Consider the following 21,969-nt stretch of genomic DNA (forward strand, 5'->3'; position numbering starts at 1 on the left):
CACCATTGGCATACTGTTTTTGGCATGCTATATAGTAGGGAATTATGGATATTCGGACGCAGGAAATGTTTGCTCAAAACTTTTTCAAAGCTAATAATTGGCCTAGTGGGCATGGTTATTAGCCAATGCAGATAATTCCAAAATGGCCAAATATCGTCCCTATTAATCAGCCTGGCTAATATATTGGTCAGTCACTAGTTGATACCTTTGATGCATTGAACAATATGTGATGGAGATTGACTAAACTTCAAACAAAGATCACAGTAAGGTGCATTCATGATGGTTACATAATTCTGATCACTTCTGCAGTTCTGAGTAAGTTTAGTACAGGATGGTAGATGATTTTAATCAGACACATATAATGAACCATTGTAATGAGGTGTGATTCTGATCTGCAGGTTGACATTTATAATGTGTAAATTAGGTTTTCCTTTTCCATTAGTGATTGGTTGCTGCCTATAGGCTGCATAACTGTTTTGGATATACAGAAATAATCTTTATCAGAATTGTTATTATGGTATTTTCCACTTGCAATCTTAAATTCATTTTTGCTCTTGGATCTCACCGTAGAGGTGACATCTGTACATTTGATCAATGGGCTACTTGTTACCATGTTTGGTCATGAAATACGGTAAGGAAAGAATGTTTTAATGAGAAAGAGTCTCAAATATGTCTGTATAACATTATAGAGCTCTTTTGCTTTATGCATGTAGTGATGGGTGTTCATGTGCAGGCATGTGTTTCTTCTCTCATGCAACCTTGATGTATGTGGTTTTTTACATAAAGCTTCATTTGTAATGGACGATAGATACATTTCCCTATTGAACTCATCCTCTTCTGTCTGTTTAATGGGGTACGTTGTTGGGTGGGGTAAGTGCTGAGCAACAAATGGTCACCATGAAGACAGCACCCCCACAACCACTCCATTCTCTCCAGAGTATTTATTACTCTGAGACTACCAGACACAAACGAACTCACCAACACTTAGCTTAAAAAATTAATGAAAATAATTTCATCTCAAAGGGTTTGTATTTTTGTAAAATTAAACTGCGATTTTCCTCGGTTTTGAACTTTGAAAGTTAACGTTCACATAAAAACAGGGTGTTTCTCACTGACTGTGCGTCAATATTTGCTTTATGTAATGGTTGAGGAAATACAATATTCTCTCACGTGTCTTCAAACAAGGTGTTTTATGGCTGCACTGAAATAAAATACTGTATGTTGTTAAAAAATTCAAAGGGTTCAAGGAAAACTGCTAGAGTTGTTCCAACATTGAGTAACAGTGATGGCACTCACCCTTTAGCTGTAAGGCTTGACTGAAAAATATTTTACCATCCTAACCATAGTTTTTGCTAAAATACCACAGTTACTACAGTTATTATTACTACTGTAAAATCATATAAAATAATTAAAATTAGTAGGCCTATATCATCTTCAAACACTGTAAGATGTTTTTATTTTTTTATTTATTTATTTTAATTTTTTTAGGGAATAGTTCACCCAAAAATAATTATAATAATTAAATAAATAAATAAATAAATAAATAATAATGAATAAAATAATATATTTCTGTTTTCATTTGCTCGCCCTCATGTCATTCTAACCTGTATGATTTCCTTTCTTATGTGAAACACAAAATTTATTTTGCAGGATGTCTTGGCCTGAAACCAAAATAAGAAAAACACCTTAAAAGTGTTCTAACATTAACTTACCATATGATAGTTTTATGTGAGGAAGACACTGACATATTTAGTCTTTATTATTAAATGATGAAAAAAAAGGTTATGTATTATTGTTTTAACCATCTCTGTGGTCAAATATCACTGACTTCAAACCTGGCTTGACACATCTTAATCTGAATTAAAGGGATAGTTCAACCAAAAAAGAAAATTCTCTTATTTACTCACAATCATGACTTACTTTCTTCTGCTGAACACAAATGAAAATTTTTAGAAGAATATCTCTGTAGGTCCATACAATGTGAGTCAACAGGGTCCAAAACTTTGAAGCTCCAAAAAGCACATTAAGGCAGCATAAAAGTAATCCATAAGACTCCAGCGGTTAAATCCATGTCTTCAGAAGCAATATGATAGGTGTGGGTGAGAAACAGATAATTATTTAAGTCTTTTTTTTTTTTTTTACTATAAATCTCCACTTTCAAACAGCCCTCCTAAGCGCTCTGTTCTCTCTTAAGAGTTCTTTTGTTTTTGGCGATTCGCATTCATCGTGCATATCACCACCTACTGGGTAGGGAGAAGAATTTATAATAGAATTGACTTAAATATCTGTTTCTCACCCGCACCTATCATATCTCTTCTGAAGACATGGATTAAACCACTGGAGTCATATAGATTATTTTTATGCTGCCATTATGTGTTTTTTGGAGCTTCAAATTTTGTGACTCTATTGACTTGCATTGTATAGAACTAAAGAGCTGAAATATTCTTCAAAAAATCTTCATTTGTGTTCTGCAGAAGGAAGTCATATACATCTTGGATGGCATGAGTTTGTGTAAATGAGAGAATTTATATTTTTGGTTGAACTATTCATTTAATTTAGATTAAGATGTGTCATGCCAAGTTTGATGTCAGTGATATTTGGTCACCGAGATGGTTAAAAAAATAAAAAAATAAACAAATGTCATCATTTACTCACCCTCATGTTGTTCCAAATACGTGTTAATATCGCATAATGATGCAAATTGTGATCAGTCTTTTTAATACAATGGCAATAGACACTGCCTCACTTTAAAACGTAAAAATGTGTAAAAGAAGTAGTCCAAGTGGCTTGTGCGTCATATTACAAGTGTTCCGAAGGCATATGATGTGATAGTGAGAAAAAAGTCCAGAATTGAAGTCATTTTGCAGTGAAAATTTTGATGTCCATTGTGTGTTCCTAAGTCCATGAGAAAAGCCCATTCCCAGTGGTGTGTGTGTTCACATGAGAACTTGTGTTGTTTTTTTTTACAGCTAAACAATGCAAGTTCTCACATGAACGTGAGAATAGTAAATTATGCTAATAGTCAATTTATGAGTACAGGGCTCCTGACTGCAACTAAAATGGTCGCAAAAATAATTTATTGCGACAATAATTTAAAATCTAGTCGCCATTGGCGACAGTCGGGTTGTGTGCGTTCATATGCGGTTTCGTCAGATATCATCTTGTGAGTTATTGAATATATTTTTAGATCGTGCACCAGTGTGTCTCGCGCCACTTTTCACCCGTTCTGTTTCTGCTCGCTGCACCGCACACAACAACAAAACCAGCACAAGAGAGTCATGAACAAATGACTCTTTTGAACCTGATCTTTTTCATGAATCACCTGAAAAGAACTGAGGGTTTGACCTCAGGAGCTCAGGTTAGCAGTTTGAATCAGAGTCACTTTCTCAGCAAATCAGCCATCAGTATGTTCACAACTGGGAGTGCAGACATTTCAAAATAAGAGTCCCATGTGTATTTCAGGCCTCTTTATATTTAAAAGTCCCGTATTGTGTACCACATTCTTCTCCTGGTAATTATTGATTGGGATTGGAGTAGCACAATAAACTGCATCTGAGATTTCATTCAATTGTGCCTGGGCCATCCTATAACAGTAAAGAAAGACTAAGGCAATATTTTAAATCATTGTTTTTAAATATTGCCGTAGTCTTTCTTTGTTGTCTTCTTGAGCATCAATGAATGTTTGCACCTTGTGTAATAGTTGTGTACAAGTCCCTCAATTGTCCTAAGTGTCAAAACCTTGATTATATGTATGATCATGCTTTTGACACGTAGGACAATTGAGGGACTCGCACACAACTATTACACAAGGTGCAAACATTCATTGATGCTCAAGAAGCATCATGTTTCTCATTACTGTCATTTTATGTTCTGTATAACAACAGAATCATTCTTGTATAATGTCTGTTTTAATCTGTCAGACAAAAGCATGGAGGAAGTGAAGAGGCTGCTGCTGCTGATACTGGGCTGTGCTGTTCAGGTAAACTTGAATTAGATCCCCAGCCCACATTTTGACAACAGGAAACCTCAACCACTTCTACCCTGCCCGGGCACGCCTCTGCGTTTCCAAACTAACACATGCCTGTTATGCCGCACAATAAAGAATCCATCCCAGACATGTCCCAGAGAAATCAGCAAAGATAATTGCCATATATTTTCTTTAATGTTTTTACGTCTCCACCTTTTCCTGCAGATTGTTCCTCTTGTGCCCATTCTGATGGGCTGTACAAGCCCATTTTTCCTACTTTCTCTCTTTTAGCCCCCTCTCTAGCCGGTTTTTCCTGTTCTGTGAATGGATAATAAACGGCTCACATTGATTTAGAGCCTTAAACTTCACAGCGTAACAACGTTTGCCAGCTGATTTGCTTACTGTTTGGAATCTCTTTGAGCTTGTCTAATCCTGCACCACAGCTTCCCCTCACACGGTATTCCAGTCACAAGGCACACAACTCACTCTTTATCCCATTTCAAAGTATTCCTGCATTCTTTTATCTGAAGAAGAACTCAATCTCTGACTTCTGGCTCTTTCATCTGCGTCAGCGTTTTAATTTACTATAATAATCATAAAGTCATACTCATGAGTTGCAATGCATCTGGCAATGCAGATTTCATAAAAACTCAGGGTAATTATTTATTTATGTAATCTAGATTGTAAAGCATCTGTGGTAGACCTCATCTTAAAGTGTTTCTTTGTTTCTCTCTATCCTCTTTCCTCTCTTTTTCACTTCACTTCTTTCCTTTTACATCTTCTCGTCTCTGCTTTTCCCTTCACTTTCTCTTCCCTTCCTCCAACAGTGTGAACGTAAAGAAGAAATCATTGAGAAAATCAAACTGCTGGACATTGAGACACAGTCTGCCATTGTGACCCATATTCAAGAAGTGAGCTTTCCTAATGCCACATCCAGTCAATAACTTGTCAAAGATATTTTACATATTGCATATGGAGATGTCATCTGAGTCTGATAATCTCTTCATGCTTTACTGCAGGTCACCCACAACCAGGAGAATGTTCTTGACTTGCAGTGGCTGGAAGTGGGGGAGATGCCTGCCGAGCAGTTGGACCCTCTGTCTCGCACTATGGCCTTTCACCTGCGCAAACTCATAGACGAGCGAGATGACTCTTCTGAGGTATCCAAGATCCTAGCATCAGTAACAACAATAACTATTTGTGGGGCCTGGGTACCTCAGCGAGTATTGACGCTGACTACCACCCCTGGAGTCACAAGCTGGAATCCAGGGCGTGCTGAGTGACTCCAGCCAGGTCTCCTAAGCAACCAAATTGGCCTGGTTGCTAGGGAGGGTAGAGTCACATGGGGTAACCTCCTCGTGGTCGCTATAATGTGGTTCGCTCTCGGTGGGGCGTGTGGTGAGTTGTGCGTGGATGTTGCGGAGAATAGCGTGAAGCCTCCACAAGCGCTAGGTCTCTGCGGTAACTTGCTCAACAAGCCACGTGATAAAATGCATGGATTGACGGTCTCAGACGCGGAGGCAACTGAGATTCGTCCTCTGCCACACGGATTGAGGTGAGTCACTACACCACCATGAGGACATAGAGCGCGTTGGGAATTGGGCATTCCAAACTGGGGACAAAAAGGGGAGAAAAAAAACAAAAACAATAACTATTCAAATCACTGTTCAGACGTTACTCTAAACTTGTCAATACACTGATCACCATTGATGAGATTCTGATAAGTCTTTGGGTGTGTGTCCTCAGTTGATCTTGGAGCTGACCCAGGAGAGAGACTACCTCCAATCCCAGCAGCCTTCCAGTCTCTTGGGCTTCCCCAGCCCTGAGCACACATCCCTGTCACCCATCACCCTGCTGTCCAAAGAAGATCGGCAGCATTTAGCAGTGGAGCTGGCCGACACAAAAGCCAAACTGCGCCGCTCCCGCCAAGAGCTGTGAGTTTGGAAGCTTTGTACATTTTACTCTTTCTGTTCTGCCTTATTTGCACTCGGCTTGCTGGATTACAAGAGCTCTGTTCCAAACGGTAGTGAGCTGCCTCACTTTGGCACAGCTATTGTACCTTCTAAAGGCCAAAGTATACTTCGGTTGTCCGCGTTACTGTTTGCTCCGTGCACAGTATGCGTGATGCAGATTTTATCATCAGCACAGTCTGAGTGAGGCCCATATTTTCTTGAAATATAGACAGTCTTTGTATGAGCGCATCATTGGCGCATACGCCTGCCGTTGACTGAACTAAAAGAGTATCGCAAAACAGTCGCAGTGTGCATGCATCGAAAGAGTTTGTATTCGCTCGTGGTCAAAAGAGTATACTTTAAAGCACAACCCGATCGGGAAGCACAAAAACGAAGTATAACCAGGCCTCACCCCCATGCTATCCCAGATTTGTATGACTTTCTTTCTTCTGTTGAACACAAACAAAGATTTTAGGAAGAATTTCTCAGCTCTCTAGGTCCATACAATGCAAGTGAATGGGTGCCAAAAAGTTCAAGCTCCAAAATCCACATAAGGGCAACATAAAAGTACTTCAGACGACTCTGACGGTTAAATCCATATCTTCTGAAGCGATATGATAGGTGTGGGTGAGAAACAGATCAATATTTGTCATTTTTTAGTATAAATTCTCCTCCCTGCTCAGACAATCTCCACTTTAACTTTCACATTCTACTTCTGTTTTTGGTCATTCACATTCTTCGTGCATATCGCCCCCTACTGGGCAGGGAGGAGAATTTATGATAAAAAATTACTTAATTATTGATCTGTTTCTCACCCACACCTGTCATTTCATGTCTGAATGCATGGATTTAACCGCTGGAGTTGTATGGATTACTTTTATGCTCCCTTTATGTGGATTTCGGAGCTAATTTGAAACGTTCTACTTAAATGCACTACACAAACACAGACACTCAGAGTGGAGACTAATAGACTAAAAGAGACTGCAGTAACGGGGTTTAATAGACTAATATTAGACTAATAATCACATGTTGTTAAGCTAAAAAATAGGGTGTACACCCAAATATTCTTTGAAATAGTATTCAATACTTTTCAGTACTTTTAGTATCAACATTTCCCTCAGCTCTATCCACCATGTGGCATGCATATAATTTTGAAAACTGCTGTCTAGATTGGTAGCTCACTATGGTTTGGAACAGCCAAGATCTCCTGACCTGATACTACATTATCAGTGGAGTTAATTTTTATTATTGAGTGACTTGTTTCTCGGTTTTTGTGCTCTCACAGAGAGGAGAAGACTGAACAGTTAATTGATGCCAAGAATGAGATTGAGCGGCTGGACACAGAGATTCAGAAGCTCAAGCAGGAGGTATTGCACCACAAAGTCTCTTACACTACTATTTAAGACGATTCAATATGGTTCACGCTTCTGAGAGATCTACAAGACTGTAGGGTGTCCCATTTGTCATTTAATAATTTAGGAGGGTCACTATGCGACCACAATTTTTGTCAAGACTACACTGGTGCAAACTCACTGTGGGTTATAAACCCAACAGCTCATGTGGTAAAGTGTAGACTCAGATGAGGACCAAGAGTAGTGAGGGAGCTTTTGGGAAAGGGCCTTAATAAACAAATTTTAGGTGAACTTACCTCAAATGGCAGGGCCATTTCTAAGCAAATGGGGGCCCTTAGCGAAATTCTGCTTGGATCCTACAGGCTAAAACTGTCATATCGATTGTGTAGGAAGAGTACAAGGCAGCATTTGCCTCATCTTTGTAACTTAAACTCAGAAACACTTCATACTAAAATGCTTCATATTAGGGCTGCACAATTCAAAAAAATAACTGAGACTTATTGAGACTAAAGTGTTAATTACAGCATTCCATGTAGGTCTACTTCCAAACTGTTAAAATTGTCTATTTTGTTTTATTATTATTATTATTTTTTTTTTTTTTTATTTATTTTTTTTTTGCAGTGATTGAGCATTGCAGACATGTCTATGCAATGGCAGATCAGAGGCATTTAAATCAGTCTATAGGCATATCACACTCAAAAAAATATTTTGGCCTATTTTTAAGATTTTTAAGACTACAATTTCATAACAAAATTCCATCAAATTGAATTGTGTAATGTTTAACAAAATGAAATGAATGAAACTTAAAATATTTTGTTATTTTATTTTATTAAAGATTACTCAATTCATTTTGATGGAATTGTTATTATGAAATCAAAATGCGTAAAACTTAAAATAAAAATTATTTGAGTGAAGTAACATATGACAAACTGATGTATTAAACCTCAGAAAACTAATTCAGGAACACCATTCTCAGCTTGTTTTGTACGTGTAGCTTACATGAAGTATATGGCATGCAGTTGCCCCACATATAATAAGCATTCTAATGTAAATGCTATTAATCGATATTAAGAATCGCAGTCACAACATCAAGGGATTCATTACACAATGGAAATAATAAAGTATGCTTTTTATCATAATTGTGTGCAGCGCTACAAATCACTATTATCGATCACAAGTGCCTCATATGTTTTGGGTAAAATTTTTAAAATTAAATTTAGCTCATTAGCTTTTTTTTATTATATGGTGTGTATTTATATTTTGCATTTGTGTGTGAGTAGAATATGCAGTTGTTGGCAGAGGCGCGCTCTGTGCGGGCGTACCGTGATGAGGTGGACTCTCTGAGGGAGCGTGCTGGGAAAGTTGATCGGCTAGAAACAGAACTAACTCGCTGCAAAGAACGGCTCAATGATGTCCACTTCTACAAGACCCGCATAGAGGTACACACACTCTTGCCTTCTATTACATTTCCATTTCAATAACTTGCTTCCTGCACTGTATAAAAACAGACCCTGATATCTGTGTCATTACCTGGAAACCCCCCCCCATAAATAATAAATCAGTCACACAGAACTTTAATCAGAAGGACAGGAATTAGTTATTTTTTGAGGTGACTGATGTACAGCTGCATGCTGGGAGCCCCTGCTGTCTTTATTTCTCAGATATAATGCCTCAGGTGACACTGAGGCCCTGAGCTGTCACTGACAGGCTTCTGACTCCATCTTCATCCCCTTTATCCCTTTCGATCTTTTCTCATTTTTTGTTCATCTCTTCATCTTTGTCTCTTTTGTGTGCAGGAAATGAGAGAGGACAATATTACCCTGCTGGAGACAAAGTCCATGTTGGAGGAGCAGCTTACTGCAGCCAGAGGGCGCTGTGACAAGCTACATGAGCTGGAGAAAGAGAACCTCCAACTCCGCTCCAAATTGCATGATATGGAAATTGTATGTGGGGGTTATGGCTATTAGGAGTGGTCTTTTTTTAGGCATCTCAAGAATCAGTTTTGTTTTGAAGTAGTCACAATGCAATTACAAAATTCTCTGTGCACCAGTGTGTCTACATTTTTCAACATTAGTGTAGGGGCCCAATTATGCACCCATTTCCAATATATGTGAAAGCTTTCATGGTTGTTCGAGGATTCTCTGGAATTGACAACAACAACAGGCTGAAAGGTGCAATATTATTTTAATGTTAGTCATATTCCCGAAGTAATTCAATTTAACATCAAGAGCAACTCAACAAAGTAACACACATCAATGAAAATTGGCTGTGAATTTTCACCTCAAAACTCTTCACATTGATCACAATGCACATTTTTGTATTTTATATATATATATATATATATATATATATATATATATATATATATATATATATATATATATATATATATACTTACTATTTTGCATACCTGAACGAAGTGAATCACGCTGAGGTCATTTGTGTGCTTAAATACAAAGAACGACCGTTCTGACAATATTGCACATGATTTTTCAATAGCAACCAATTAGAACATCTTGGCAACTGCCTTGCAACACCCCTGCAACCACCCAGATCTCCATAGCAGCAACCTACCAACTGCATAGCAATGCAATGCCCTAGCAAACATTTATTTACATAATCAACAAGAACACTCTATAGCGACACCATAGCAACCACTTAGAAACTGCATAGCAATGCCCTACCAACCACCCAAAATACCCTGTGAACCACATAGCGACACCTTAGCAACCATCAATATAACCATAATAACTGCCTAATAACTACTCATAACCCCATGGAACCGCCCAGTAGCTTCCCAGAACACCCTAGCAACTCCACTCACATCATCATCAGAAGTTTAACAATTCTGATTATAACTTTTTGTGCATCAATGCAGAATCATTTGTGAAAGCATTACAATGGATCTGTGAATCTTTCCTCTTGCCCCAATATATAAGATCTATGCTTTTGGGTGTGTCTCAGGACAGGGACAGTAATAAGAAGCGTCTGGAGGAGTTGCTGGAGGAGAACATGTTGCTGGAGATCTCTCAGAAACAGAGCATGAATGAGTCTGCTCACCTGGGCTGGGAGCTGGAACAACTGGCCAAAAATAATGAGGTCAATGATGGTGAGTCCAGCACAGACTCTTAACAGTTCAGTTTGAAACCCTCTGAGATGCTATCTGTTTACTCCTAAACATAGATTCTGTGCTAGGCTGTACTTTATATGTAGTACCAATTCAACTCAACACCCTTTAGAAAACACTAAACAAAGAATCAGAATTAATCTGGGTCACATGCCGATGACCCATTTTCTTTTTTTCAATTTTATGTTTTTAGAACCATGTGCAAATACTCCCAATGCAAATTCTCATCATGCTCCGCCACTGAACCTTGCCGTTTTTTCATGCTAAATGCACAAGGGCTTGTGGTGATCTGCCTTCTGTCTGTTTGCCACTTGGCCCTTGTTCATCTTGTTTTAAAATTGTTTAGCAGAACTTGTTATTAATGGAGCTTGTGAGCATAATGGTTTTGAAATCACAAAGATGGCATATTTATTTACATGAATTAGGTCCAAGTGAAATGTATGTTGTCTTGAGAAGACTGTCAAAGCTTTCTGGAATATCTCTAGCCTCAAGCCATGTGTAAACGGTTTGGTTTACACATGTACACATTTTTAATGAGATGCATTGTTGACTCCACATCTGCCTGCTTACTTTCATCATTCAGGAATGCTTTGTGTTTCTACTGCAGTTGCACACACAAACATGCACAAAAATATGGTATATGGTATATATTTAAATTAAAGAATAATGAGTGACCAATTTGTTTTTCAATAATCAGCAGAGGAATCTAGAGAGCAGGGTTGCTGTAGATATATACACATACAGAAATATACACATATGATGCAATACTGTTGAATGACAGCTTATGATATGCATAGAATTGCTGAAGTAATCATATAAAATTTGAACATTTATTTTACACAATATTAAATCAAAATTTGAATAAAGAAAATGTTCTGAAAAGGCTGTAAGATTTTGGATGTTTTTTTTTAAATGGTCAAAAACGCTTGTTTTCTGTGCTTCTAGCTGCACAAAGCATAACTGCTAAAATAATTAAATATTCAAACATGTTTCCTGCACACTCTCCCTGTCTTCCATTGGTCAAAAAACAGATAGTGCCACCCCAACATCATGTAAGTGGTTGAGCCAATGTTGCAATACAGGGCTGGTCTGGATGCTCTACAAAATATTTTGAAAATAACAAAGTGCTACGAATGTCTTATATTTGTCTCTGCATATTAAACTTGGATACGAGAAGGTATTTTTACATTGAACAAATTATACAGCCTTTCTGATAACAACAATAACATACGTTTTTGTTATCGCCTGGTTCAGCCCGCAAGTCTTTTGTGTTTGAGCTGAACGAGTCAGCATCCAGTCGCCTGTTAAAGCTGGAGAAGGAGAATCAGTGTCTTCAGAGCACCATCCAGGAGCTGAGAGAGGCCTCCATTAACATGGAGGAGGGTCAGCTACATGCAGTGAAGCTGGAGAGAGAAAACCAGAGCCTCAGCAAGATGGTACTGCTCACCTCCTCATTGCCTTTGGCTGTTACTGAGAGCTGAATTGGCAGAATGCTGATATTGTGCTGTGTGTTTCAGTTGGAGCGTCTGCAGTCCCAGCTGGACCAGGAGAAACAGACAACTCAGGACATGGAGAGCCTTGGAGAAGAGCTGCTAAAGGACAAACAGAGGCTGGAGAAATCTCTGGAGACACTGCAGGCAGATAAAGACAGACAGGTGACCAAGCCAAATTTACACATTCTGATTTTGCCATGATTTAGCCTTTGTGTCAGAAACTCGCCTGTGATACCTTAAATTGTTACCTAGGTGGGCAGCTTACCAAGTCTTGGAATGGAGTGCATATATTTTGTGCAAAGACCTCTATATGTTAACATGCTAAATATGTTTTTTTTTTTGCATGTGTGTGTGTTAGATCTCAGAGCTGGAGCAGGAGAAGGAGCACCTGACCCAGGCGGTGACCTCCCTTCGGAAACGCGCTCAGGTGAACAGCGAGGCTCGTGTGAGGGAGGTGGAGACAGAGAACCGCATTCTCCACCAAACCATTTCCGAAACAGGTGGTAAACTGGCTCGCTTGGAGGCCGAGAAACGACAGGCCACTAAGGAGCTAGAGTCTCTCCGGGAAAGAGGAGAACACTGTGAGGAATTGGAGAGGGAGGTAACGCACCTGGAACGAGTCCGCGAGCAGCTGCAGCGAGAAGCCGCTTTCCTGAAGATCAGCAGCGAGCGCTCCGAGGCCCTGGAGCGCGAGAACGCAACTTTAGAGCAAGACAATCGCCGGATGAAGAGGTTCGCCGACACAGCCCAGAATGCCAGCTTGCGGTTGGCTGTTTTGGAGAAGGACCACCAGCAACTTGAGGAGGAGAACCTGGAGCAGCAGCGTATGCTGGAGACCCTGCGACCAGCCACTGCTCGCCTGGCTCAGCTGCAGCAGGAACATGCTGAGCTAGAGCGGGAACATGAGGAGATGATCCACACCCTGGAGGAGCTCCGTTCCCAGGCCAAGAGGAGCAAAAGACTGGAGATCAACTGTAGCAGCCTGAGCCAGGAAAACCAACGGCTCCAGCAGACCCTGGACAACAGTGCCACCAAAATCCAGGGGCTAGAAGGTGACCTGAGGCAGAACGAGGCCAAGACAAAGGATCTGCAACAGGAGCTGGAAGAGCTGAGGCAGGCTGTGATACGGGCACAGGTTGTGGAGAAAGAAAAGAGAGGAATCGAGCAGGAACTTGGCCAGGCGGAGAAGGAGAGGAAGCAGTTGGAGAAGGAGTCACGTAGGTTGAGGCAGCAGTTGGAGGTGAAGGAGGCAGCACTTGAGGAGAGCTGCCTCAGACTAGCCAGCATGGAAAAAGAGGGCACGGCTCTCAGTAAAGAGCTGAGCCGACTCAAAGAGGCCACAGGGAGACTCAAAGAGCTGGAGAGAGAGAATAAAGACTTACAAAAACAGGCCACCATGGATAAGAAGACTCTGGCTACGCTGAGAGAGGTATGACACAGTGTATTGCAGCTGAAAAAGAACTCTGAGATTCATGTACTGGAATTGAAAGTAAATGTCGGCTTTGTGTATTTTGGTGTGCAGGATCTGGTGAATGAGAAGTTGAGTGTGCAGCAGCAGTGTAATGAACTGGAGAAGCTGAGCCATGAGCTGGATAAGATTGGCTTGAATCGAGAGAAACTCCTACAGGAAGAGTATAGCTGTGAGGACAAGTGAGTGGTCAAGCTCTAAAAGTGATAGTATGACTTTATGACAGTAACCTGTATGACTTATTTTTACTGACATAAAAATCAAGTAAATCAAGACAGAATTTTCATTTTTGGCTGAAATATTCCTTTAATGACAAATCTTCAACAAGTCATGTCGATTCTCAGGTTTTGATTTAATTGGTGGTGCACGAGATTGGGGTCTTATAAGATCCTAAAAAGTGTGTATTGTTTAATTTTGTGGACGCTGCCCTATGAAAGATGTAGCAGGTGAGTTTGCAGACAATCTGCAATTGTGGTGCTTACATTTCAGACTCTACTTACAGTGTTTTCTTCTATAATTTACAGCTCTAAAGTCTTTTTCTCTTCTTTTCTCTGGTTTTACTGTAGTGTGATGCAGTGGCCTGTTATAGGAGCTTTGATGTGTTTAGTGCTGTGTTTGTAATTATTTCTTTCATATTGAGGCCACAGTATGAAGTAATTACAGGCCCGGCTCTTAGTATATATACTCCACTTTGATTAGTTTTCAGTGGAACTCCACCTTTAACCTCATTATTGGCTGAATGGAAACAGCAGCATTCCTCACCAACTATTAGTGTAGTGAAACTCTAGCAACCCTTAATCGCTTAATGTTTGAAGAAATTTACTATTACCATTCACATTCCACTGTGCTTAGTAATTCTACCAAGATAGAGGTTTTGGTGTGTGTTCCTGTGAGTGTGTACTGTAGATGTGTGTTTTAATGATGGGTGATGTTGAATTGCATACATATGAATCATCTTTCCCTAATGCAGATTTGGTAATCTATCTTTACTGCTAAAACATTTAACTGATCCATGTAAGTATATAAATAATCATCTTAACTCAACTAGTATTTTCATTTTTGTGCTAAAAGACTGTAGCAGATTGTATAGTAGCATAAATTCAACAAAAGATGAAAACATGACCCAATTAAATTTGCCTGTCAAATGAGAGTGTGATTCATCGATATTTTATCGATATTTGGTTCACAACACAATAAAATTGCAGTTCTTTAAGTTTAGTAGTGTATTGCAATTCAAAACTTTGATATACTCCAATCGTTTACTCATTTCTTAATTGTGCTTTTCGCAACAAGTGCTGAACTTCCTCAAAGTCTTTTTAGCAAGTTAGGTCATTCGGTGGCCATCTCTGGAACTCTACTGGGTAGCTATTTTCTACGCAAACAAGCAGCATGTGTCCTATCTACATGAATGGGGAAAGATAGAAATCTAAAAAAAACGGTTGGTCAAGATTACAATAAAAAACATGTTTCAATCAGCAGTAAAATCTGACAACACTGGGATCATAAATCGTGCTTCTTGACCTCAGATTACACAAAAAAAACGCTATTTTTCCGGCTTGTGTAGCTAATGCACATGCATGTTCTCAAGTTGATTGATAGGCGATGTCTGTATCTAAAAGATGATTAGCTCTTTTACCTGTAAAGCGTGACTTCCTTTCTACAACCGTTGACCATTGTGCGTTCCAATTTCTCCAATTCATTTTAATAGAAATCTCTGACTTCCTGCTTTACTTCATTGTTGAGCCATATAGTAGTGTAGTAGAGCATAGGCACGGCTGTATTAGTATAAAATATTATGTGACATACCTTGTTTCCAGTGTGTTTGTCAGTACATGAAAACCCTTGCAGGCTAGCTGAACAGAGGATCTGTATGGAAATTCTTAGAAATGAAACAAATTAGAGGCTAAATTCGGAATGGCATACCACCACACTACTTTCTCTTTACTATTTACTGTTTCTGCAGTATGTGATTCTGAATTTAGCTATAGGCTTCTATTCTTTGCTTGTTCTGAGTTTGCATTTTGGTCATATCGCTGCAGTATTGTGAGGTACAATGTCGGCAAATTTTGAAATATTCTCTCTTACCTTTCAAAAACAACCTAACAGTTGATTAAGGCCTCTATTTCTGATTGGCCAGATTCTAAGGCTCACACTCTGATATGCTAACGCTCTGCTGTCTCATCCCTTAGTAAATATAAGATCCTGGAGACAAAGATTGAGTCGGCACTAAAGAAGACTCTGGAGTTGAGAGAGGAGAAGATTCAGAGTCTGGAGTCACGCCTCGAGGAGAGCAGCAGCTTAAATCAGCAACTTCGCACTGAACTCACCACTGTAAGCACCCTGCTTCCTTATTTTAATGCTTTTTCAAGTTACATGTATGACAATAAAAAGTACATATTCCAAAAAGGAGAAAAAAAGTGATTAGTCAGTAAAATATCCAAGTCTGTGATAGGTTTCATCTGATATCCAGAGTTATATCTCTTTGTCAGAATGCTAGTGGAATACAGGCATTTGAATTGCACCTGAATAGATAATTTCCTTTTTATGAGGGACCTCTGTTTCTCCAGGTGAAGAAGAACCTGGAGGCCCTCAAGCAAAGACAAGAGGAAGAGGCGGCCCACTCTGAGCTCTCCCAGCAAACTTTGGGACAGGCCAGACCAGGTCCAGACAAAGAGAAGAGGGAGACGGAGCAGAGGGAGGCCACAGCCGAGCTACTCAAGATGAAAGACAGACTTCTCGATGTCGAGAAGAATGTAAGCCAGCACATTTATACCAACCCAGCCCGGAATATTGCTCTATTATTATACAATAGTTTTATGTTAAACCTTCAGTATTGTGATGTACCTGTCTAAACGCCATCCACAGAATGCTGCCCTGCAGACAGAGAAGCAACTTCTGAAGGAGCAGCTGAAGCAGCTGGACTCCCAGAATGCACAGCTCAACGGTCAAACACTAGCACTGCAGAAACAAGCAGCATCCTTACAAGAGCACAACACCTCACTTCATAAAGAAACTGCTAAACTACAGGTACCAAACACAGCAGAATCGAGCATTAATCAATTGTTATTTTGTTCTAAAATGTCAGAGGTTGCCCATGTGAGACATATCTATGATACTAAATATGCTGCTCTGTACATTATATACAGTGGTGTGAAAAAGTGTTTGCCCCCTTCCTGATTTCTTTATTTTTTTGCATGTTTGTCACACTTAAATGTTTCAGATCATCAAACAAGTTTAAATATTAGTCAAAGATAACACAAGTAAACACAAAATGCAGTTTTTAAATGAAGGTTGTTATTATTAAGGGAAAACAAAATCCAAACCTACTTGGCCCTGTGTGAAAAAGTGATTGCCCCCTAAAACTAATAACTGGTTGGGCCACCCTTAGCAGCAACAACTGCAATCAAGCGTTTGTGATAACTTGCGATGAATCTTTTACAGCGCTGTGGAGGAATTTTGGCCCACTCATCTTTGCAGAATTGTTGTAATTCAGCCACATTGGAGGGTTTTCGAGCATGAACTGCCTTTTTAAGGTCATGCCACAGCATCACAATAGGATTCAGGTCAGGAATTTGACTAGGCCACTCCAAAGTCTTCATTTTGTTTTTCTTCAGCCATTCAGAGGTGGACTTGCTGGTGTGTTTTGGATCATTGTCCTGCTGCAGAACCCAAGTTTGCTTCAGCTTGAGGTCGCAAACAGATGGCCGGACATTCTCCTTCAGGATTTTTTGGTAGACAGCAGAATTCATGGTTCCATTTATCACAGCAAGTCTTCCAGGTCCTGAAGCAGCAAAACAGCCCCAGACCATCACACTACCACCACCATATTTTACTGTTGGTATGATGTTCTTTTTCTGAAATGCGGTGTTACTTTTACGCCAGATGTAATGGGACACACACCTTCCAAAAAGTTCAACTTTTGTCTCGTCAGTCCACAGAGTATTTTCCCAAAAGTCTTGGGGATCATCAAGATGTTTTCTGGCAAAAATGAGACGAGCCTTAATGTTCTTTTTGCTCAGCAGTGGTTTTCGTCTTGGAACTCTGCCATGCAGGCCATTTTTGCCCTGTCTCGTTCTTATGGTGGAGTCATGAACACTGACCTTAACTGAGGCAAGTGAGGCCTGCAGTTCTTTGGATGTTGCTGTGGGGTCTTTTGTGACCTCTTGGATGAGTCGTTGCTGCGCTCTTGGGGTAGTTTTGGTCGGCCGGCCACTCCTGGGAAGGTTCACCACTGTTCCATGTTTTTGCCATTTGTGGATAATGGCTCTCACTGTGGTTCTCTGTAGTCCCAAAACTTTAGAAATGGCTTTATAACCTTTTTCCAGACTGATAGATCTCAATTACTTTCTTTCTTATTTGTTCCTGAATTTCTTTGGATCTCGGCATGATGTCTAGCTTTTGAAGATCTTTTGGTCTACTTCACTTTGTCAGGCAGGTCCTATTTAAGTGATTTTTTGATTGAGAACAGGTGTGGCAGTAATCAGGCCTGGGTGTGGCTAGAGAAATTGAACTCAGGTGTGATAAACCACAGTTAAGTATGTTTTAACAGGTGGAGCAAACACTTTTTCACACAGGGCCATGTAGGTTTGGATTTTGTTTTCCCTTAATAATAACAACCTTCATTTAAAAACTGCATTTTGTGTTTACTTGTGTTATCTTTGACTAATACTTAAACTTGTTTGATGATCTGAAACATTTAAGTGTGACAAACATGCAAAAAAATAAGAAATCAGGAAGGGGGCAAACACTTTTTCACACCACTGTACATACAGTATAATATAAGGGGAACGTGGATTGATAATGTAGAAAAAAACGGTACAAATCACTCAAGAGTTTGAAGTGTCACAACAAGTCTGGAAACATGATTGAATCAGTCCCAACATTGTTTACCTGAAACAACTACTCAATTGAAGCCTTGTTATTTAGAGCACAAATGAGAAAGGAAAGAGTTGTGGGAAATCTGTTAGTTAAACCCATAACATCCATTGATTTGTTTGCTATGCTAAGTAAATTGGAATTTGTGTTCGTTGGAAAATGTGACACATATTGTCCATGGAGCCATTTGGGATGCCAAGATCCTTAATGTAGGTACCTAATCAAGAACTCTGTTTATCTCCAAATATATCTTGTCATATTCACAGAAATGGTTTACGTGGCTTAGAAAATGTTCTTAGTCTTTCCCAGGGGTGGGTTTACGATTTCTGAGGCCCAAAGCAACCGACCAACCCGGGGCCCCATTTAGAAAATGTTGCTTTAAAAAAGTTACATAAAATTGATTTTAAATCATAATTTTAAATTCATCCTAACAGCCGTTGTAGCCAAGTACATTCAAAATATTTAAAGAAATAAAATTCTAGTTCAATATAATTAATGCATGTTTTCCTTTATTTAAAAAATGACAATACAGTGATGAAAAAAAAAAGCAATATTTACCTAGATGTATTTTTACAAAACACTTTTTAATGAACAGGGTGTGCAAAACCTGCAACTTCACTCACTAACATATTGGAATTCAGTTGTTATTTATTATTATTATAACCAAACAATTATTCATTGTTGTCCAGTTTTTCATTATAATACAGTATGATACAGTATTATTATTATTACTTTTAGGATTTGTTGTATACAATAGTAATATATTTCTGTCTTATTTACTTTCACATAGAGCTTATTTTAATGCTGCAGTGTATTGTTCATCATGTTGCAAAAGGCAGTATTTTATGTAAGCATCGTAGGCAACATTTGTAACAGTAAAAACATACAAGGCATGGTGGCCAGCACACTAGAGCAGAAGGGAAAAAAAAACAGTGCTGTTTATCAAACGCTGAAACTTTGCTTGGTGCAGAATAATCTGGAATAATGTTGAACATCGTAACAGTCACCTCTTTGCAACCTGAACTTGTTCAGAACGTTAAATATGTGACACCTGCGCTAAAAACATTGTAGGCACAGCGCAACAAATGAAACAGAATGCAGGTGTCGACATGTGTTTTTGAGATCTGAAGTTATTTTTAACTTGACACAGTGTCTAAAAATGTGCCGGTCCCACGTGAGACACTGAAGAAACAGTGAGATGCGGTGCAGCAGTCAAGGACATTCGTCCAGCGCGTGTTTACATAGGAAAACAATGGAAAAACGCCCAAAAACGCGTTCAGTGTGAACAGCCCCTAACTCATGGGCGAAACAAGTTCAGAAGTCCTGTATATTTTTTCATAAATTACAAACCCGAACCCAAAGTCCAACTTGAAAAACTGACCTGAACCCGGCAGACATCTAACGTGATCCGCTCTAAGTGCGCTGACAACAGCGTATTCACACGTGTACCCAGAACATTATGTCACCCCTCAAGCAGTTTTTGCAGGGCTTTCCTACCTGGGTGGGGCTCCCCCGACATCTGGGGCCCTACGCAGTTGCGTGGTTTGCGTGGTGGTTAAAACCGCTACTGGTCTTTTCTTACTATGAAGGGCGCAGATATAGAGGCTACAAGAGTCCACAGTTAATAAAATCCCAGAAACAGTTTATTGTGTAACCAAAGAAATTAAGATTTGGTGAATAAAACAGGATTTTTAACTATAAACAAGCCCGGAATATACTTGCTTATTTCGGGACTGTTATATTGAAATGACGAAGTGAGGGTTTGTATGATTATTCACAAGATATATCGTTGGAAACACGATGTATGTGCTGATGGGGCACGTTGCCATATAGTCACATTTTTCTTTGCATTTCCTCCCTTCTATTTAGAACACTTGATTTATCTAATCAATATACTGTAACAAAATATGAATTGAAGTGAGGATAAAAATATAGATGAATATTTTTAATGATGAAAGATTTAGATACAGCAAATCCCCATGAAGTGTCATTGATTGTTTTGGGGTTTTTTTCACCTCTAGAAGCCGCTGTTGTACTGTAGAACCAAGTCGTTCTAACTGTAGCGTTCTCTGGAGGAGGAACACAAAGGAATCAAAGAAAAAACTGTCAGTTCCAAAAACCAACTATCGGCACCAATTAATCAATAAAACCGATATATCGGTCTACCTCTGCTAGAAATGCCCTAGCAACCAACCACTCAGAACACCTTAGCAGCTGCACAGCAATACAAAAATCAGTTGGAATATATTATTGTAAATAAAGTTTTCTTTTTGTTTTTTTTTGAGTCAGCAAAACAGCTTTACTTTGAAAAAAGTACAGTTTTCACTGTTGCTTTTTGCCTTTTTCTGCATGTGTTCAGGTGGAAAATTCTACACTAAGCTCCCATAGTTCATCTCTCACGGCTCAGTATGGAGCTTTACAGGCCCAGCTGCAAACACTGGAATCAGAGGCCGAGTCTCTCCAGAAACAGTGCGAGGAGGCGTGTGCGGCCCGTGACCGCGTCACACAGGACCACGAGCGCCTGCTCAGCGTGCACGAAAGACAGGCATCCGAGTACGAGCGGCTTATTGCCCAGCACAAGTCACTGAAGGGCAGCCAGAGAGCTCTGGAGCAGGAGCACCATGCACTGGAGAGCAAGTCAGTCTTTTTACAATCCTCCCTCTTTTGACCACTCCTGTGAAATCCATACCTCATGCATTCATCCACTTTCCAACTGTACTACATAACACTATGGCTATGTGCAAAATGGAATACAAGCATATTGTGTATTACATATTGTGGTATATACTGTGTACTGCCTATTAAAATAATAGTATGTGCAGTATATAGCAAGAAATGTTTTTATGCTATATTGTTGATGAACACAACTCACAATCAGCCGTTTACTTCAGTAAATGCAAGAACAGAGTAGGTGACATTTGTTGGCTTATTGACATCTACTATAGGTGGCAGCCTATGCATCTTTCTGTCTTCTCTTTGTGTGCCTGTGGAGTATGTATAACAATAGAGTAATGAGCTGTGTCTGGTCTGTGCGGAGACGCCACAATGACCCATGCCATTATGCCTGATGACAGTGACAGAGACACAAGGATAACCCTTAATAGCAAGTAGCATTTGGGGTTTAGGGCTAGTAAAAACGTTTCTCTATAAAAAGATGATTCTGTATTAGTTGAGATCATTTATGGTACCGATTTATCATGATCATACCCAAATGTTTAGTAATTAATAACATTTTGTAGGTATTAAGTCCAGATCCTGTGTCCTGTGGTAGGCTACTGTATAAATTGTTTGAGTGTTGGAGTTTCAGTGATGCTAATGAAATGGCACCACTGGGTAAGGTTGGTCACAGTGGAAAATGACTGCCCTTATTTTTATCCCCACACATGAGTGCACATACACACACACACACACACACAAACCTACTTTAAAACACACTTATCCCCTCATGCGAACCTGTCACACATTTTTCCATGGTGCTATGTGCAACGTTGTCTCTTTTGTTAGGTATAGGAAAAACACGATTCTGCACACTGTAATTTAGTTTAGCTGTAATTATAGTCTTCTTGTGTCCCTCTTTTATCTCTCTCTCATGAATAATGCAGTAGTGTCTCTCTCAGGGCCTCAGCATAGGGGGTCACCAGATGGTTGTCAGGGGCCCAATCAGCTGTAATGTCAACTGGCTTCAGCATTCATGTCCAACACTCCACATGTCACACATATTGAATTTCCTAATTA

The 21,969-nt window shown here is 39.5% G+C and overlaps 1 protein-coding gene across 2 annotated transcripts in view; it reads left to right on the top strand.

Moving 5' to 3' along the window:
- LOC127411293 (protein Daple-like) overlaps positions 1 to 21,969 on the top strand; it is a 106,129-nt gene that overhangs the window by 43,287 nt on the left and 40,873 nt on the right. For both annotated transcript variants that reach the window (XM_051646766.1, XM_051646767.1), the window contains exons 5-20: positions 3,921 to 3,979; positions 4,795 to 4,878; positions 4,987 to 5,127; positions 5,714 to 5,901; positions 7,205 to 7,286; positions 8,552 to 8,710; positions 9,068 to 9,214; positions 10,236 to 10,380; positions 11,653 to 11,834; positions 11,916 to 12,053; positions 12,250 to 13,320; positions 13,414 to 13,541; positions 15,549 to 15,690; positions 15,927 to 16,112; positions 16,225 to 16,386; positions 20,594 to 20,871. In XM_051646766.1, coding sequence (XP_051502726.1) covers positions 3,921 to 3,979; positions 4,795 to 4,878; positions 4,987 to 5,127; positions 5,714 to 5,901; positions 7,205 to 7,286; positions 8,552 to 8,710; positions 9,068 to 9,214; positions 10,236 to 10,380; positions 11,653 to 11,834; positions 11,916 to 12,053; positions 12,250 to 13,320; positions 13,414 to 13,541; positions 15,549 to 15,690; positions 15,927 to 16,112; positions 16,225 to 16,386; positions 20,594 to 20,871 — 3,292 coding nt within the window. The remainder of the gene's footprint in view (positions 1 to 3,920; positions 3,980 to 4,794; positions 4,879 to 4,986; positions 5,128 to 5,713; positions 5,902 to 7,204; positions 7,287 to 8,551; positions 8,711 to 9,067; positions 9,215 to 10,235; positions 10,381 to 11,652; positions 11,835 to 11,915; positions 12,054 to 12,249; positions 13,321 to 13,413; positions 13,542 to 15,548; positions 15,691 to 15,926; positions 16,113 to 16,224; positions 16,387 to 20,593; positions 20,872 to 21,969) is intronic.

This window comes from Myxocyprinus asiaticus, chromosome 20, assembly GCF_019703515.2.
Source record: "Myxocyprinus asiaticus isolate MX2 ecotype Aquarium Trade chromosome 20, UBuf_Myxa_2, whole genome shotgun sequence".
NCBI classification, from domain to species: Eukaryota; Metazoa; Chordata; class Actinopteri; order Cypriniformes; family Catostomidae; genus Myxocyprinus; species Myxocyprinus asiaticus.